This window comes from Hylobates moloch, unplaced genomic scaffold, assembly GCF_009828535.3.
Source record: "Hylobates moloch isolate HMO894 unplaced genomic scaffold, HMol_V3 SCAFFOLD_1, whole genome shotgun sequence".
Classification (NCBI taxonomy): Eukaryota; Metazoa; Chordata; class Mammalia; order Primates; family Hylobatidae; genus Hylobates; species Hylobates moloch.
The window spans coordinates 223,205,987-223,225,676 of NW_026652276.1; the positions used below are offsets into that span (position 1 = coordinate 223,205,987).

At 37.5% G+C, this 19,690-nt stretch overlaps 1 protein-coding gene across 1 annotated transcript in view; it reads left to right on the forward strand.

Annotated features, from left to right (window-relative positions):
* The first annotated feature begins 3,569 nt into the window (after positions 1–3,569).
* LOC116814442 (probable maltase-glucoamylase 2) overlaps positions 3,570–19,690 on the forward strand; it is a 107,155-nt gene continuing 91,034 nt past the window's right edge. Inside the window, exons 1-5 of the mRNA XM_032761983.2 lie at positions 3,570–3,675; positions 7,017–7,096; positions 17,715–17,838; positions 18,584–18,693; positions 18,997–19,151. Coding sequence (XP_032617874.1) covers positions 3,570–3,675; positions 7,017–7,096; positions 17,715–17,838; positions 18,584–18,693; positions 18,997–19,151 — 575 coding nt within the window. The remainder of the gene's footprint in view (positions 3,676–7,016; positions 7,097–17,714; positions 17,839–18,583; positions 18,694–18,996; positions 19,152–19,690) is intronic.

The following is a 19,690-nucleotide window of genomic DNA, read 5'->3' on the forward strand; positions in this document are numbered from 1 at the left end:
ATAAGTGCTGGTTTAGTATGGTGGGAATATGGGGAGAGGAGAGGCTGAGCGGCTGGGGTTAGGAGATGCCCTGAAGACCTTTGATCACAAAGCTAAAGGGTTTTTGGTTTATTCAGAGATCCATTAAAGGCTTGAATATAGGAGATCCAAATGACCCTGTTTGTGCTGGTCACTTGGGTAATGACCCAAAGATACCGGGAAAGTAGTCTGACTGAACTGTTAACTGGCTGTGAGAACTAACAGAATGAGAGGAATTAAAGAAAATTTCTAGGTTTTTCTTTTATAATGTGATTCTATTCCTCAAGTAATTAATTATTTGAGGAACCGATAATTTGGCCAAATTGGCAGGAACTGGGAGGGAGGTGTGGGGAGAGATGATTTCATGTTTAAACATGTTAAATCTTGTTGAATCTGTGGGACATCCAATAGGCAGTTGAATATATGAATCTAAATCCCTGGGCTAGAAATACAGGTTGGATTGCCATCACATGTCACATAAAGTCACATGAGTGGTGGAGATTACTCAAGGTGTTTGTGTAGTTTAAAAAAGAAACCTATATCAGAATTTGGGGGACATCAACATTTAATGAAATAGGGCTGAGTGTGGTGGCTCATGCTGGTAATCCTGGCACTTTGGGATGCCAAGGCGGGCGGATCACCTGAGGTTAGGAGTTCAAGACCAACCTGGCCAACATGGTGAAACCCCATCTCTACAAAAATACAAAAATTAGCTGGGCATAATGGCGGTGCCTGTAGTCCTAGCTACTTGTGGGGCTGAGGCAGGAGAATCACTTGAACCTGGGTGGCGGAGGTTGCGGTGAGCTGAGATCGTTCCCACTGCACTCCAGCCTGGGCAACAGAGCGAGACTCCATCTCAAAAAAAAAAAAAAAGAAAAAGAAAGAAAGAAAGAAAGAAAGAAATAGGAGACTACAAAGAATACTGAAGATAAGCCGGAAATAGAGGTGGAAAGCCAAGATTCCTATCAAGGAATCCATAGGCGGAAAGTTTCATGGAGGAGGAAGTGGTTAAGTGATTAAGGCAGCGCCCATTGTATTCAGCCACTATGTCACTAGTAACCTTGGTGGGAGCATTTCCAGCGGAATGCAGAAAACACAGCCAAGCCAATAACACTTGAGGAAGGGAATACAGAAAGTGTGGAATTATCATTTTGGAAGATTAGCTCTGGAAGGAAAAAGAATGTTATTATGTTACCTGGAGAAGCACATAGAGTCATTAACAGAGTTTGGGGTGATTTGGGGTATATTTATGAAGGAAAGATATTTAGAGAGTGAAGTTGATAATGCAAGACAAGAAGAGATAATTGGTGGAATAAAATTTTTGAGAAATTCAACAGCTGAGAGATCTAGATAACAGATGCAAACATTATGCCTAAACAAGAAGAGGAAAAACTGTTTCATTGAGAATAGAGGGGGACAAATAAGAATTTACCCAGATGTGAATAACCTTTGTGGAAAAGCTTGGGTTGAGAAGCAGAGAGATAGGATAGTTTCTGCAAAAATCGTTATTTTTTTGTGATATCAGAGATGATATTGCATGAGAATAAGAGTGTAGGTAACAGAGGTCAGGCCTGAAAAGAAGGATAGAAGGAACAATTTTTTAAATTACTGCTGTGAGGACAGGCACGGTGGCTCATGTCTGTAATCCCAGCATTTTGGGATGCCGAGGTGGGTGGATCACTTCAGGTCAGGAGTTCAAGACCAGCCTGGCCAACATCCTATTTCTACTAAAAATACAAAAATTTAGCCAGACGTAGTGGCATGCGCCTGTAGTCCCAGCTACTCAGGAAGCTGAGGCAGGATAATCCCTTGAACCTGGGAGGTGGAGGTTGCAGTGAGTTGAGATTGCGGCCATTGAACTCCAGGGTGAGACTCCATCTACAAAAAAATAAAATAAAATAAAATAAAATTACTGCTGTGAAAAGTGAGAGGCACTGTCAAGACCATCAGTCGGCTTGCAGGCCCAGTTTATTTAGGAGATTATGAGCCTCAGTGGCATCTCCCTTGAGCTAGGTGTGTCGGCACAGAAGGCAGATGTTTGGATGGAGAGTTTCATCCTGCAGATTCTGTTAGCAGATAGGGAGCAAGGAAGATGAGAGCAGTGGCAAGTTAAATAATCAATACTGAGGCCTAGGTCAGTTAGGGTTAACAGCTAGGAAGGGCTAAGAGATTAAAAGGAAATGGAAAGATAACAGCAGCCTTGATGTGATAAAATACTTTATTAAAATAAAGTAAGGCAGGCCGGGTGTGGTGGCTCATGCCTGTAATCCCAGCACTTTGGGAGGCCAAGGTGGGCGGATCGCCTGAGGTCAGGAGTTCGAGACCAGCCTGACCAACATGGATTAATCTTGTCTCTACTAAAAATACAAAATTAGCACGGCATGGTGACGCATGCCTGTAATTCCAGCTACTCAGGAGGCTGAGGCAGGAGAATTGCGTGAACCCGGGAGGCAGAGGTTGCGATGAGCCGAGATCGTGACATTGCACTCCAGCCTGGGCAACAAGAGCGAAACTCCATCTCAAAATATATAAATAAATAAATAAATAAAATAAAGTAAGACAATGAGACAGTAAAAGGACATTGCTCATTTGCATATGGATTTACAATTTCAAAAGTAGAACAGTTCTGGGGATGATAAATTCCAGGCGCTAGCTAACATTTGAGGATGATGGAGACGGAATGGCAAAGAAGGCATTGCAGCTGCGGGCTGTCATGGATCTGTGAGACATGTAATAATGTTAGATTTACTAAAATTAGAGCAGAAAAATGAGAACACATCCAGTGTCTGATCTCATTTTTGTGGATGAAGAAATACAGGTCCAAATAGGTAAATAGCCCATCTGTTAGTAAGAAAATCAGGACAAGAATTCAAGCCCTTTGATTCCCAGTTCAGTACATCCTCCAATATAGAAAATATTTTAAATCTTGGGTCAATAAATTATCTTCGGGGTTACTGGGAGCCACCAAATTTATGTGAGTTGTGTGGTGTGAACATACCAGCAAGCCTTATGCTGGGTATCAGGGTCATTTTTGTTACCAGATCCTTGAGCGTGTCAGTGACGTTTAAACAGTCTAAACAGTGGCTTCAGCATCATGCCCAGGGCAGTTGAAAGAGGAAGACTTAGATTCAAGTTTTGCTATTTTCTCTCTCCCTGAGCATACCTTCCTGTCTACTACATTAGGTGGATGTGAAGATCAAAGTGACATCTAAAGGGTTTTGTGAACTACCTCAGCCCCTCATCTCTCTTCTGTGTGTTATTCCACAACATTTTCCCTTCAGTTCTTCATGTCTGATGTACTTTTCCTTGGACAATCCTCAATTCCTCTACATGCAAAAAAGGCAAGAGCTCTACAGGTGTTGGAGGTAAAGCTAGAGTTAATTAGGGACACTGATAAGTGGAAACAAATATTCTTTAGATTATGTAAAGAGGATGCTGATAATCAAGGTCATCTTGCAAACAATTCCACGTTTGGATACAATGATTATGTATCCTCTTAGATTGGTGGGGCCTTGTGATTTGTTTTAACCCAATTATCTGTGTCTATCTAGATGGCGAGGAAGCTCAGTGTATTGGAAGTCCTTCTGATCATCTTCTGCATAATTGTGGTGGCCATAGACATCCTCTTGCTGCTTCTTGTGTTGGAGGAAACTTCAGGTAAAGGAGATGCTTGTGGGTTGGAAGGCTGGGTAAAGGAAGTCCCCTCTAAATGCCAAAGAGGTTATTTTGTTCTTTTACTTTTCAATATGCCACTACATTGCAGTATTCAAAATTCACATCCATGATTAGTTTAAGTTCAACTCCAAAAGATAAGTGTTCTTTTTCTGCACTGAAACCCTGAATGCTAGTGATATTTAGGGTCTGCCAAGCCCCATTTGGTGCAATTTTAACAAGATGCAAAATTAGGCTCACCAGATGCCTGCCCTTCAACCCAGAGTCATGAAGTCGTACTGCCTTCAATGAGAAGGGACTGTTAAGCTAACAGTGCCCAGCCCCATTATATTATGGAAAAGGAAACCAAGGTTACAGGGAGGTGGTGGGATGATTAAGTTGGCCTGGTTATACCAACATACATAGCTATAGTTTCTTCATATGTGCCTTTGAAACTGTTTTGTCTGTCTGTCTCTCGCTCTCTCTCTCTCTCTCTCTCTCTCTCAGGCACCCAGAAGCATCAAACAGAATGCCTTCTCTTTCATGTACATATTATACTTTAAATAATAAAATGTGTGTAATTCAAAAATGTATTTTCAGTTAAAGCTGAATTTGGGCTTTGTTCTGCTTGACAAGCTCACTTTACAGATGTGAATTGAGCCTACAGTGAAAAGAAGCTGTCCTGATAGTAGAACCCTACCTGCTCCATCTCTTTTCACCTCTCTTCGCAGTAAACATTAAGACACTTTCTAGGAACTATTACAACTTTGAAAGATGATCTGAAAACCATTGATATAAGCCATTTTGAGCTTATTCCTACTTCTCCCCTATAAAACATTTTTTGGGTAACAAGTCTCCTGAGATTGCTATCCAGTGTATATGAATAATTGGTTTATTTTATTTGATATAAAACTAGATCTTCACACCTGCATTCACCCTAAACCACATTCTGATTTATGCAGAGTAGTTCTGCTTTTAACTGTCTTACATACTGAACTTTTCTCTGGTTTTTTTTCTCCTTGAAGATGTATTTCCATGGGTTGAAAGGGAGGCTTTAAAATCAATTTGTTTTTATTGTGGTAAGAACAGAACATAACATCTACCCTCTTACTGGATTTTTAAGTGTATAATACAGTATTGTTATCTATTGAAACAATGTTGCACATCAGATTTCTGGAACTTATTCATCTTGCATAACTGAAATGTTATACATGGGGATTAGCAACTCCGCATTCCCTGTTCCCCCAACTCCTGACAACTACCGTTCTCTTCTTTGCTTCTATGAGTTTGACTATTTTAGATAATTTATGTAAGTGGACTCCCAGAGTACTTGTCCTTTTGTGACTGGCTTAATTCACTTTGCATAATGTCTTCAAGGTTCATCCATGTTGTTGCATATTGCAGGAATCCAGTTTTAAGACAAATTTTTATTGCAATGTATACATATGTACACAAACAAATGTAGAGCCATAAAGATAGTGATAGTGAATATATTTGGGGGCTTTGTTTTGAATCAAAACGAAAGCATTAAAGGGCACCTGCTAACACCCACGGTAACTGTTTCCTCCAAATTCTGATAAAATTCTGGATTTTAGATGGTTCATGGAGTCCATGAACCAGTCCTACTTCTGCTGTTGTTATGGGGAGAAGATTCCACAAAGTTGATAAAGCCTAAAGTGAAGATGTATATTTCCAATGGGGCCAATAATGTCTTCCTGATGTGTAGCCTGAGCCGTCTGGTGTCTTTAAGCAGCTGTGCCTATAAATAAGAAACTAAAGAAAAAACAGTAAGAAAAAAGACTTTCCCAGCTATTTATTCAGGGCTTCCCTGGTAACAAAAAAAAAATAATGTTGGATCCCTACCTGACAACATATATAAACATTAACTCATAATTGATCAAAGACCTAAATATAAGAGCCAAAACTATAAAACTCTAAGAAAATGTAAATAAAAATGTCTGTGACCTTGGATTAGATAACAGTTTCTTAGATGATACCCAAAGCACAGCAACCAAAGAAAAAAATAGGCAAATTGGACTTCATCAAAATTGAAAAAAACTTTGTGCTTTGAAGCACACTTTGAAGAAAACTATCAAGAATGTGAAAAACAATCCACAGATTCAGGGAACATATCTGCAGATGACGTATCCGATGTTAGGCCTTTATCAGATACATCATTTGCAAATATATGTCTTTTGACATCCTAAGATAGTACATTGGAATATAAGAGAACATATTCTCTTAGGATGTATAAAGAAATACTACAAATCCAAATTTTTTAGAAAAAGGTTTCTAAATGAGTAAAACATTTAAATAGACATTTCTCCCAAGGAAATCTATAAATGGCCACTAAACCCATGAAAGTGTATTCAACATCATCGGTTATTTGGGAAACGCAAATCAAAACAATAACATACCACTTTCACACCCACGATGATGACTATAATTAAAAACAGATAAAAACAAGTGTTGTTGAGGTTACAGAGAAACTGGCTTCTACATGGCTAAAATGGTGTGGTTACTTTGGAAAACTTTGTCAGTTCCTCGAAAAGCTACAGATAGAGTTAACCACATGACCTAACAATTCCACTTCTAGGTATATAACCAAGAAAACTGAAAACATAGCTCACAGAGAAACTTATGCGAATGTTCATAGCAGGATTGTATATAATGGTCCAAAAGTAGAAACAACTCAAATGTACATGAACCGATGAATAGAGAGACAGAATGTGGTCTATCCACACAAAAAAAATGTGATTCAGCCATTAAAAGCAATGAAGCACGGATACATACTACAACATGGATTAACCTGCAAAACCTTACCCCAAGTGAAAGGAGCCAAGCACAAAAGGCCACAAATTTTATGATTCTTTTTATAGAAAATGTTCAGAATAGGCAAATCCGTAGTGATAGAAAATAGATGAGTGTTTGCCAGGGATTAGGAGAACAGGGGAATAGAAAATAACTGCTACTGTGTATGTTTTTTCTTTTTGGAGTGATGAAATTGTTCTGGAATTCGACAGTGGTCATAGGTTGTACAACTTCATAACTAAAAACCATTGACATATACTTTAAGAGGATGAATTTTGTGGTATATAAATTGTATATGTTTAAAAAGCAAACAAAGTAGAAATAAACGTGTTTAACCTTGGAGAAGTGTTAAACATCATATGCAAATATAGATACCAGCTTGGAGAAGTGTTAAACATTGTATGCAAATGTAGATACCAGCTACCGGTGATCTGTTGTGTGGAGAATTGGCCGAAAGTTTGTAACTTTGCTGGCTTCCTTCCTGGAGCTGTGATTACACTACACATTTTCAACTTTATCCTTTAATTCCTATGCAGATACTTCATTTACTCCAGAGTGCCCAGAGATTCCCCAATCGGAAAGGATAGACTGCACACCTGACCAGGAGGTGACCGAGGTCAGAGAAATAAGGTCCCTTTTTGTGGCCTATGGGGTGTTATTGAAAAGAAATGAATATGTGAAGTGGGGAAAGGGCAGGGGTGGCATGGCTTCTGGGCCTCTGATTTGTTTCAAGTTCTTTCTTTCTTACCTTATTGAAATAACAGTATTAAGATCATGAGGGAAGCAGGGTTGAGAAAAAGGAAGAGTAGGAGAAGCTAACAAGAATCTTAATCTGTGGATTATAAAGTCCAAGGTGGAGGGCGATTACAGGTGTTACTAAGTGTACCTTAGGTGTGATTCCAAGGATTGTGGTAGAAAGGTTAAATGTTTGTGGGCTAGACTATGTATTCTTTGAGAATAGAGGCCATTAAGCACATGCAAATAGGGAAATCCATAGTGATAGAAAATAGATTAGCATTTACCTGAGTCACTGGCTGAGTCACTTACGGAACTCAGGCAACTTGTTACAAGAGCCCTCTGGATTACGTTATTGGTAATAGAGGTCCCAATGAATATGTGCTAAAGAACACAGGTTTTCTCCCTGAGTAGCTTCCATAAAATATCAGCTACTTGAACCCTGATTAGTTGTGACTTAGGACTTTTTCACAAAGGTTGTATGTATTTATATATTTAAATTTTATTTCTTGGCCCCATATTCTAAATTCTATATCTTCTTGAGATATTAATTAGGACAATATTGAATTTTAGGTTAAATTTTAAACAATATTGACATTTTGATAGTTTTGAATCTTCTTGTTACAAAAACATAGAAAGTATCTCCATTTCAGTTCTTTTCATATATACATATATTTCTTTCTTTTCTTTTTTTTTGAGACAGAGTCTCACTTTGTCGCCTGGCTGGAGTGCACTGGCGCGGATCTTGGCTCACTGCAACCTCTGCCCCCCAGGTTCAAGCAATTCTTGTGCCTCAGCCTCCCGAGTAGCTGGGATTAGAGGCGCCCACCACCACACCCAGCTAAATTTTGTATTTTTAGTAGAGGCAGAGTTTCACCGTGTTGGCCAGGAGGCCTCGAACTCCTGACCCCAGATGATCCACCTGCCTCGGCCTCCCAAAATGCTGGGTTTACAGGTGTGAGCCACCATACCTGGCCCATATATATATATATTTATTTCTTAACTGAGTTTTATGTTTCTCTTGTATGTTTTATTGCATGTGAATTATGATATTTTCCCTAGGTATTTCACTTCCTTGGTTTCTACTGTAAATATAATCCATTATATTTTGTGAGTTGTGCTTCTTTTATTATAATGCTTCTTTTCTTACTATTATTTTATTTTTATATTTATTATTTTTAATTTATATTATGTGTATACAGTATATTTATATTCTATTTATTATATAATTGATCAAGTTAAATCTCTTATTGTTTATAAAAAATGTTTTGTAGTCCCTTCTCTGGATATTAAGTATAGAATTATATTATAGGAAAATAAGGATAATTTTTCTTTGTATTAATATTATCTTATACATCCATATGTCTAATCGTATTGTCTATTTCTTCCAGAATAATATAATTAAACTGATGATGGTTGGCAACCCTTATTTTATGCTTGACTTTAATGGAAATTCGTGGGCAAAGTATCAAGCACAAAGTTAGCTATTAAGAGAATTACTTTATTGATATATGTTAGGAACCATCTTTCTATTCTTATTTTAACTTTTTTTTAACAGAAATGGAAAATGGATTTTTTCCAACAACTTAGTATTGAACTTTTCAAACAAGTTTACAATAATACCCATTACCTACCACTTAAATTTCACCATTAATATTTTACTTTGCTTTCTCATATTTATCACTTATCCCACACTTCATTCATCTATTAATCTATCTGATTTCTATGCATTTGAAAGTAAGTTCTAGAAACCAGTTCACTTTTTCATAAATTTCTCACCATGTATATTATTAGCTACAGTCCAAAGTTTGACTATAGTTATTTATCTTCAGATATTACACTTATATACAACGCAAATACAAAGAGTTGTTATTAATATATTTTGCACAATTCTTTGGCACATATTTGTTGAATTATGGCAAATGACTACACACGTGTAAGCCAAATCATTCTATACCCAAAGATACAGAATGTTACCATCACTACAGAAAGTTATCTTATGACATTTCCCAATAGTTATTCCGACTTTTACCCCTTCACAGGTAATCACTGATATGATTTATCTCCACCTTACTTTACTTTTGCTTGTTGCAGAACTTCATATGAATGGAATCATATAGTGTAGTGTAAAGCCTCTTTCATTCAGCACACTTTTGAGATTCATCTTTATTGTTGCAAATATTAGATAATTCTTTGTACCATTGAGTGATATTCCATTATATGAGTATGCCATAGTTTAACCATTCTTCCCTTGGCATATAGTAGGATGTTGTCCACTTCATCCACATTTTCAAACTTATAAACTTCAAGTTATATTAAGTATGTCTTTTTGTTGTTGTTGTTGGATGGAATCTCGCTCTGTCGCCAGACTGCAGTGCACTGGGGCGATCTTGGCTCACAGCAACCTCTGCCTCCCCGGTTCAAGCAATTCTCCTGCCTCAGCCTTCTGAGTAGCTGGGACTACAGGCGTGCACCACCATGCCCAGCTAATTTTTGTATTTTTAGTAGAGACGGGGTTTCACCATATTGGCCAGGATAGTCTCTTGACCTTGTGATCCACCCCCTTCGGCCTCCCAAAGTGCTGGAATTACAGGGGTGAGCCACTGCGCCCAACCCCAAAATTATTTTTATGAGATTTAGCCTATTGTTAGGTATAGTTATATTCTTTTTTTTTTTTTTTTTTTGCTGTAACCACCCTACTCTTGATAGGCATTTGTGAGTTTTCATCTAGAGATTTTTTTTTTGAACCATGCTGCTATGAACAGCATGATTCAAGAAAATTTGCATCAAATTTTTGGGTATCTTCGGGTGAACAGTTAGAAGAATTTTTATTGGCTCTATACCTAAGGATGGAACTTTCAGTCTATAGGATATGTACATGTTTAACTTTAGCTGACACTGCAAAATCATTTTTCAAAGTATTTGTATCAATTTGCATTTCTTTTAGGAGTATATAGGAGTTCATTTGCTCCACATCCTAATCAACGCTTGGCGTTTTCTCCTTTTTCAATTTAACCATTCTATGGTTTTAATTTTCATGTTTCTCATGACTAATAAGGTTAAATATCTTTAGAAATGCTTATTGGCTAGTTGGTAATCATATTTATGAAATGACTTTTTAATTTTTTTTGCCTTTTTCTACTGAACTGTTCATCTTTTTTTATTGCTTTGTAGTAGTTTTTTGTGTATTCTGGATACAAATCCTTTGTTAGATACATATCTTACTCTATGGTTTGTCTTTTAACTCTCTTAATGGCGACTGTTGATGACAAATAGTTCATAATTTTAAAATAGTTCACTTTATCACTTTTTCAATGGTTGGTTCATTTCATATTCTATTTAGTAATTCTTGCCTACTCCAAGGTCAGAAAAATATATTACTATCTTTCCCTTAAAAGCATTATTGTTTTATCTTTCAAATTTAGATCTTTTATGAATATAGTACTGATTTTTGTATATGGTATCAGTTAAGAGTCCAGAAACTTTTTTTTGAGTCGGAGTCTTGCTCTGTCTCCCAGGCTGGAGTGCAGAGGCGCGATCTTGGCTCACTGCAACCTCCACCTCCCAGGTTCAGGTGATTCTCACACCTCAGCTTCCTGAGTAGCTGGGATTACAGGCACCCACTATCATGCCTGGCTAGTTTTTTTGTATTTTTAGTAGAGATGGGGGTTTCACCATTTTGGTCAGGCTGGTCTCGAACTTCTGACCTCGTGATCCGCCCACCTCAGCCTCCCAAAGTGCTGGGATTACAGGTGTAAGCCACCACACCTGGCCCAGAAACTTTTTTTCTTGAATTTTTAATCAATCCATCACCACTTATTGAACTGCCCATCTTTTTCCCTCTCCATTTTAGTGACATCTTTCCTGTAAATTATGTCTTTATAGGTATGGATCTGCTTCTGGAATGTATTTTGTTGAGTTATTAGTTTGTTCTTTTGCCAATACTATACAGCCTTAATTACTATTGCTTTATGATAGGTCTTAATGTGTGGCTGTAGAAGTCCTCCAAATCATTCTTACTTTTCTTCAAGATTGCCTAGCTTATTCTTTGCCCTTTAGGTTTCTGAATACATTTTAATTTTAATGTCTCTCATACGAGCCTGCCAGTTTTCTCACAAAACTTACTAGAAATTTTATTGTGATTACATAAAATTTACAGGTTAAATTTGGGAAAATTACCATCTTTACAAGGGTGAATATTTCAATTCCTAAACATGGTATATATCTTTCTATGTACTGAGATTTTAGTTTTGAAATTTTTGATATAGAGCTTTTGCACATGGTTTTGCTACTTTTTTCCTATTTGATTCTATTCAAGTCTTATTCTTAAATTTTAATTTTCTGTTTCTCTGTTGTTGATATATAGATTAAAAGTTGATTTTTGAATACTGATCTTGTAACCAGAAATCTTAAATTTACTTATTAATTGTCCTAGTTTGTAGACTCTTATTTTTTTCTGATATGATAATGTTACCTGCAAATAATAACAGTTGGAAGTTTTTCCAATGTACATTCCATTTTCTTCCATGTCTTTTAACTCATAGGTTACAAGATTCTCTTTTCTTTTTAAATTGTCAATATAGGTTGAGACAGTTTATCTGAAAGACCACATGCAGCTATAGTAGGTTTTAGAAAATGGAACTTCCTGGAGACTGATTTTAACTAAACATAATAAATAACATTGCAATAAAATACTAATTATAGAAGAGGAATTTCCTGGTTTTGGAAGAAGTTGGTTACATATCATTTACAGATTTTCAGCATCTATCAGAGACTCTGTTGAAGAAATCCCTGCATCAAATGGAAGTTATGCTAGACAATTTGGGGTCTGGGATATTGGTAATGGTTGAAAACTGAAGTAGGGATGTTACAGCAGACCACTTACGTAAATGTTTATTGCTTTTTATAGAGGTCTGTGGACTTTGAAACAATTTATGACAATGAAACTGACCTTTTGAATTACACTGACCCCAGTTTCAGAGGGAGCAGAGCTACTTAATGTCTGCCTTAGGAAAATCAATTATCTACAGGCCACCCAGACCCCCAAATTCTTTCTTCAGTGATTCCTTCCAGCCTTTTTTGTTGTCTGAAGACAATGAGACGGGAATGTCAATTAGATTTATGGAGAGTTAATAAGTACATTTAAAAAGATTGTATGGTTATAATTACTTTGTTTATAATAGGTATGAAGCACTGACTTAAGTTATATTTACACTGTGGCTTTTCAGGAAAATGACATCAGATGTTAGCATCTGAAATACTTGTCAGCATTATGCCTTTTTCAAATGAGTAGTGTTGTGACATATTCTTGTTTCTGGTGTCACAATCCACACTGAACACAGTCCTTTAACAGGAAAGATTCAGACATTATAGTTATGTACAGAATGAAATGAGAAAGTATTAATATTTCCTGTCTATCTCCAAATTACCCCCTCCAGAGTTACCCAGAATCAAATCAATGGCTTAGTGTATATCCTTCTCTTGATCTTTATAAGCTTTTGTATGTATATATTTATTTAGTTTTAACAAAAATTTGATTATACTATATATTTTTCCAACTCGCTTTTTAAATTTAAGGCATTTGGATTTACCACATTATATTTTTAAAATAGGTTGCTTCCGTTGAGATTATCATATGATTTTCTTTTGTCAGTGTTGTGAATTACATTAAAATATTTCTTAATTTGGAACCATTCTCACTTTTGCTTAATAAGACCTATTCATATATTGTGTATTAATTCTTTTAATATATGAATGAATTCAAATTGCTAATATTTTATTGATATTTTGCACATCTATGTTTTTTAAGTGAAATGGGCCTATATATTTTTGTTTACTTGCTTATTTGGGCTGTCCTTTTTCAGTTTGTTACTAGAACTATTCTAGTTTCATAAAATGAATTAGGAAACTTTCCACCTTTTACTATATTCTGAAAATACAATATATATAATATGAGGATATTTTATTCCTCAAATCATTTGGGCTTTTTTTTTTTTTTTTAGGGAAAGATTCTTAACTATCTTTCACAATTTTTCATGGTTACTGGTCATTTCGGATTTTCTATCTCAGACAATTTTGATTATTTAAACTTTTACTGTGTAAAGATTTATTTAATTTAGAGTTTCACATTCATTGGCTAATATTTGTTATGAATAAGTTTTCTCATGATTCTTACTCATTCTTTATATCTGTTGTCATTTTTCATTTTTGTTTTAAGCCCTGTTTGTTTCCCTTTTTTGTCAAAATAAGACTTGATAAGGTATTTCTATTTCCTTGATCTTTCCAAAAAAACTCTTAGATTGATTGATTTGCCAGACTAATAACAAAACTTATCCTCACACTATAGTAATATCAGTGTGGAGTTATAACAGGAATTGACATATAAGCCATTTGAATATAAGAAGTCCCAAAATCATATTCACATGCTTATATGTATGCACTTAAATTTAGTTTATAATAAAAATGACACTGCAAATCAGTGGTGGAAACAAGCTGGATTTGATTAATGGTGGTATCTGTCTTCCTGTCCTTGCTGACAACCCTGTGCCACTGGAATCTGGAAGAATTCTTTAAACAGAGCAGGCACTCAATGGATGTTTTGAGTTGATGAATGTAGTTACTTGCTTCTTTGTAATTACTGCTTTAGTTTTTATTATTTTACACACTTTTTGTGGGTGTATTTTGTACTTTTCCAGTGTCTTGGGTTGTACATTGAGTTGTTCATGATCCATGATATTTTATTTGCTTTTCTTTCCCTCATTTGTCTTCTCCTTCTCTTTCTGGAGTCTTCTTAGTTGAGTGCTGCTATCTGAGTCTGTCAGTCACTTCACCTACTCTTTCTTTCATATTTTCCATTTCTTTATTTTTTTATATTATTTTCTGGGATAATTAAATTTGATTTTTAAAGTTTTTTCATAACACTTCTCTTTCATTGTTTTGTAATTCAGTTTAAATATTAAGGAGCTTTAAATCTTGTTGTTCTAAATCTTAACATTACACATTCCTCACTGTTTTTTTTTTAATGGAAGTGATATGGTTAGACCCTGTGTCCCCAGCCAAATCTCACCTTGAATTTTAATACTCCCAACGTGTCAAGGGTGGGCCAGGTGGAGATAATTGAATCATGGTGCGGTTTCCCCCATACTGTTCTTATGGTAGTGAATAAGTCTCATGAGATCTGATGGTTTTATAAAGGGGAGTTCCCCTGCACAAGCTCTCTTGCCTGCCGCCATGTAAGACTTCCCTTTGCACTTCCTTCATCTTCCACCATGATTGTGAGGCCTCCCCCGCCATGTGGAACTGTGAGTCCATTAAATGTCTTTCCTTTATAAATTACACAGTCTTGGGTATGTCTTTATTAGCAGCATGAGAACTGACTAATACAGTAAATTGGTACCAGGTAGTGGGGTGCTGCTGTAAAGACTCCTGAAAATGTGGAAGCGACTTTGGAATTGGGTAACAGGCTGAGGTTGGAACAGTTTGAAAGGCTCAGAAGAGGACAGGAAGATGTGGGAAAGTTTGGAACTTCCTTGAGACTTGTCGAATGGCGTTTCTCAGATGGAGATGAGGAACTTGTTGGGAACTGCAATAAAGGCGACTCTTGCTATGTTTTAGCAAAGAGACTGGTGGCATTTTACCCCTGCCCTAGAGATCTGTGGAACTTTGAACTTGAGAGAGATGATTTAGGGTATCTGGCAGAAGAAATTTCTAAGCAGCAAAGTGTTCAAGAGGTAACTTGGGTGCTGTTAAAGGCATTCAGCTTATGTATTCACAAAGATATGGTTTGGAATTGGAACTTATGTTTAAAAGGGAAGCAGAGTATAAAAGTTCAGAAAATTTGCAGCCTGATGATGCAATAGAAAAGAAAAATCCATTCTCTGAGGAGAAATTCAAGCCAGCTGCAGAAATTTGCATAAGTAACAAGGAGTCAAATGTTAATTGCCAAGACAATGGGAAAAATGGCTCCAGGGCATCAGAGGTCTTCAGAGCAGTCCCTCCCATCACAGGCCAGGAGGCCTAGGACAGAAAAATGATTTCATGGGCAGGGCCCAGGGCCTCCTCTGCTCTGTGCAGCCTAGGGACTTGGTGTCCTGTGTCCCAGCAGCTCCAGGCATGGCTATAAGGGGCCAAGGTACAGCTCTGGCCATGGCTTCAGAGTGTATAAGCCCCAAGTCTTGGCTGCTTCTACATGGTGTTGAGCCTATGGGTGCATAGAAGTCAAGAATCGAGGTATAGGAACCTCCACCTAGATTTCAGAGGATTTATGGAAACGCCTGGATGGCCAGGCACAAGTTTTCTGCATAGGTGGAGTCCTTATGGAGATCCTCTGCTAGGGCAGTGTGGAAGGGAAATGTGGGGTCAGAGCCCCGACACAGAGTCCCCACTGGGGCGCAGCCTAGTGAAGTTGTGAGAAGAGGGCCACTGTCCTCCAGCCCCCAGAATGGGAGATCCACTGACGGCTTGCACTGCATGCCCGGAAAAGCCACAGACACTCAATGCCAGCCCATGAAAACACCCGAGAGAGTGGCTGTACCTGCAGAACCACAGAGGCAGAGCTGTTCAAGGCTGTGGGAGCCCACCTCTCACATCAGCATGACCTGGATGTGAGACATGGAGTCAAAGGAGATTATTTCAGAGCTTTAGGATTTGACAGCCTCATTGGATTTCAGACTTGCATGGGGCCTGTAGCCCCTTCATTTTGACCAATTTCTCCCATTTGGAATGGGTATATTTACCCAATGCTTGTACCCCATTGTATCTAGGAAGTAACTAACTTGCTTTTGATTTTACAGACGCATACGCTAAAGAGACTTGCCTTGTCTCAGATGAGACTTTGGACTTGTACTTTTGGATTAATGCTGGAATGAGTTAAAACATTAAGGGACTTGCCTTGTCTCAGATGACACTTTGGGCTTGTACTTTTGGATTAATGCTGGAATGAGTTAAAACGTTAAGGGACTATTGGAAGAGCATGATTACATTTTGAAACGTGAGGCCATGAGATTTGAGAGAGGCCAGGTGCAGAATGACATGGTTTGACTCTGTGTCCCCACCTAAATCTCACCTTGAATTGTAATTGAGTTTCAATTGTAGTTGTAATTGTAATTGAAATTCAATTGTAGGCCAGGCACCGTGGCTCACGCCTGTAATCCCAGCACTTTGGGAGGCTGAGGTGGGTGGATCACCTGAGGTCAGGAGTTCCAGACTAGCCTGGCCAACATGGTGAAACTATGTCTCTACTAAAAATACAAAATTAGCCAGGTATGGTGGTGGGAGCCTGTAATCCTAGCTACTTGGGAGGCTGAGGCAGTAGAATCACTTGAACCCAGGAGGCAAAGATTACAGTGAGCCGAGACCAAACCATTGCACTCCAGACTGGGCAACAAGAACAAAACTCTGTCTCAAAAAAAAAAAAAAAAATCCAATTGTAATTGAATTTCTGACCTGCCACATTGCATTTTATTTTGCTGTTTTAAAAACAGATTTGTAATTTTTTTCTTAAAATTATTTCTGTCATTTCATGTAAATTCTGTCATTTCAAGTAAATTTAGGAAGGTGAATGCCTGTGTTTATTCTAACACATTGGTCTCAGTTGCCATTTGTTTTATTTATGGTAACAATAATTTTATGTAAATTAACCTGAAAATTATAAGATCTTTACAAAATAAATCTTGCTAAATAACACCAAAAGAATATTTATAATCAAACCACTCTGAGAAAGAACCACGTGTGATTTGTTTTTGCCTTGTACATAGTAGAGACATTGTGAATTTCTACGTTACCCTCTGTCCGAGTTTTATTTTAATCGTCTCTAGTTTTCTTAGCTTCACTTTGCTTACTTTTTGGAAATGCATTTATTTTTCTCCTGTGTTGTTAGCCACTTGCATGACTCTTTCTCATGGGAAAGTCCAAACTTCTTGGACTGGCTTCCAGCCCGCTCATGGTAAAAATACTATGTGATTTCCAGCTTCATTCTCATACTTAATGTTTTTGGCACAAGAAATGTGTAGTTTTTCTGAGTCTGTCATGCACTGCTGCTTTCTCTGCCAGGAATACTGTTCCTCTGTCTAACCTCCCCTGGTGCTTCATATCGGGACTTAACTTTCACTTACCTGGAAGCTCTCCCTACCCCACTCCATGCCTACTAGGCTGGGTACAGTGACCGTGTGTTCCCTCAGCTCCTGGACACACTTGGTGGAGCGCTCATATCATCATACTGTATGTAATTGCTTTCCTAATTGTATGGATTTGCCACTAGACAGTAAGTTTGCTAAAGGCACAAGCTATGTCTTATTTATCTGTATTATCAGTTCCATGTCTGGTAGATAATAAATACATATTGGACAGTTGGATAGATGCAGGAATAAAGAACAAATAAATTAATGAATGTGATTATAACCTATCTTAAATTCTTCTTGGAATAAAATGGGTTATAAATAAATGGATAATACTTTCCTTCCCTCAGTTTATATACTGCTAACTCTGTGTCATTGTTACAGGATATCTGCAGATGGCAATATAAGTGCTGCTGGTCGCCTGTGGCAGATGCCAATGTCCCTAGGTGCTTCTTCCCCTGGAACTGGGGCTATGAAGCCAGCAATGGCCATACAAATACAAGCACAGGTGAGCACTGCCCTGATGTTGCGCCTGGGAACAACTCCTTATGGCCCAGATACGTTAACTGCAAAATAAAATAAAACCTAAAAGTCAGGCAGGCGTGGTGGCTCACGCCTGTCATCCCAGCACTTCGAGAGGCTGATGTGGGTGGATCACGAGGTCAGGAGTTCAAGACCAGCCTGACCAATGCAGTGAAACCCCATCTCTGCTAAAAATACAAAAATTAGGGCTGGGCGCGGTGGCTCACGCTTGTAATCCCAGCACTTTGGGAGGCCGAGGCGGGCGGATCACGAGGTCAGGAGATCAAGACCACGGTGAAACCCTGTCTCTACTAAAAAATACAAAAAATTAGCCGGGCGTGTTGGTGGGCGCCTGTAGTCTCAGCTACTCAGAGAGTCTGAGGCAGGAGAATGGCGTGAACCCAGGAGGCGGATCTTGCAGTGAGCCGAGATTGCACCACTGCACTCCAGCCTGGGCGACAGAGCGAGACCCCATCTCAAAAAAAAAAAAAAAAAAAAAAAAAAAAATTAGCTGGGCGTGGTGGCGGCTGCCTGTAATCCCAGCTACTCGGGAGGCAGAGGCAGGAGAATCGTTTGAACCTGGGAGGTGGAGGTTGCAGTGAGCCGAGATCATGCCTTGCACTCCAGCCTGGGCCACAGGGCAAGACTCCGTCTCAAAACAAAAACAAAAACAAAACAAAACACTAAAAGTTAGTCTCCATTTCTCTCTCCCCATATCTTGCCACCCCTAGGATTTACTACCCAGTTGAGAAGATTGCCATCACCGTCTCTGTTTGGAAATGATGTCGCCACCACCCTTTTCACAGCTGAATATCAGACATCCAATCGGTTTCATTTTAAGGTTGGTTTGGGAGTGACTGCTAAATACATTTCTGAAGAAAGCAGTGTGCCCACATTAGGCTTGAAGTGTGGAGGCAGAAGGTACCTCTCCCCGTCTCTGCAGGAATCTCTGGATGGGATGGACAGGCTAATTTTTATTTGATGGGGCACACGTAATTGGGTGATTTCACAAATCAGGAGCCACAGTGTGAAGAATTAGAAGCTATTCTCATGGGGTGTCATTTGAGATGGAACGTCTTTTATAGCTCTGTCTACAAGGAAGTGGTCTTATCTGTAGATGTCCCTTCTGTTTTTCTTTTGACAGATCACTGACTTTAATAACATACGCTATGAAGTTTCCCATGAAAATATTAACCTGGTTGATGGGACTGCTGATGCCTCCAATTTGAGCTATTACGTGGAGGTTACTGATAAACCTTTCAGCATCAAAATAATGAGGACAAGCAACAGAAGAGTCTTGTGAGCTTTTCAGCCCTCTTGGTGCATCTTTGAACACACAGTTCTAATATTACTCATTCTGATTTACTGTGGGTGGGCAGTGAAATAAGTACAGCTAGAGAAAATGTTTGAATATTAGAAAAATGTCCAAGAGTTTGCTGTAAAATAACAGCCTATCATGCTCGTAAAACAAAGAATACTAAAATGTTTGCTAAGTTATACAATTATATAATTTATATAACTTACATAATTTGTATAATATATAATTTATATAATATAATAACATTAATAATATATTATTAATATTAATATAATTAATAACAGTATACTCGTATTATTATATTTAAATTATAAAATTATAAAATTTCATAATTTAAAATTAAATTAAATTATAAAAATTTAAGTATAATTTAAAATATAATAAATATATAATGTAATTATATATTTCATATAATTTATATAATTTAATTAACTATATAATTTATATATTTAATATATAATTTAAAATTAAATTATAAAAATGCAGAATATAATTATAATCAAATATAAAATACATTAAT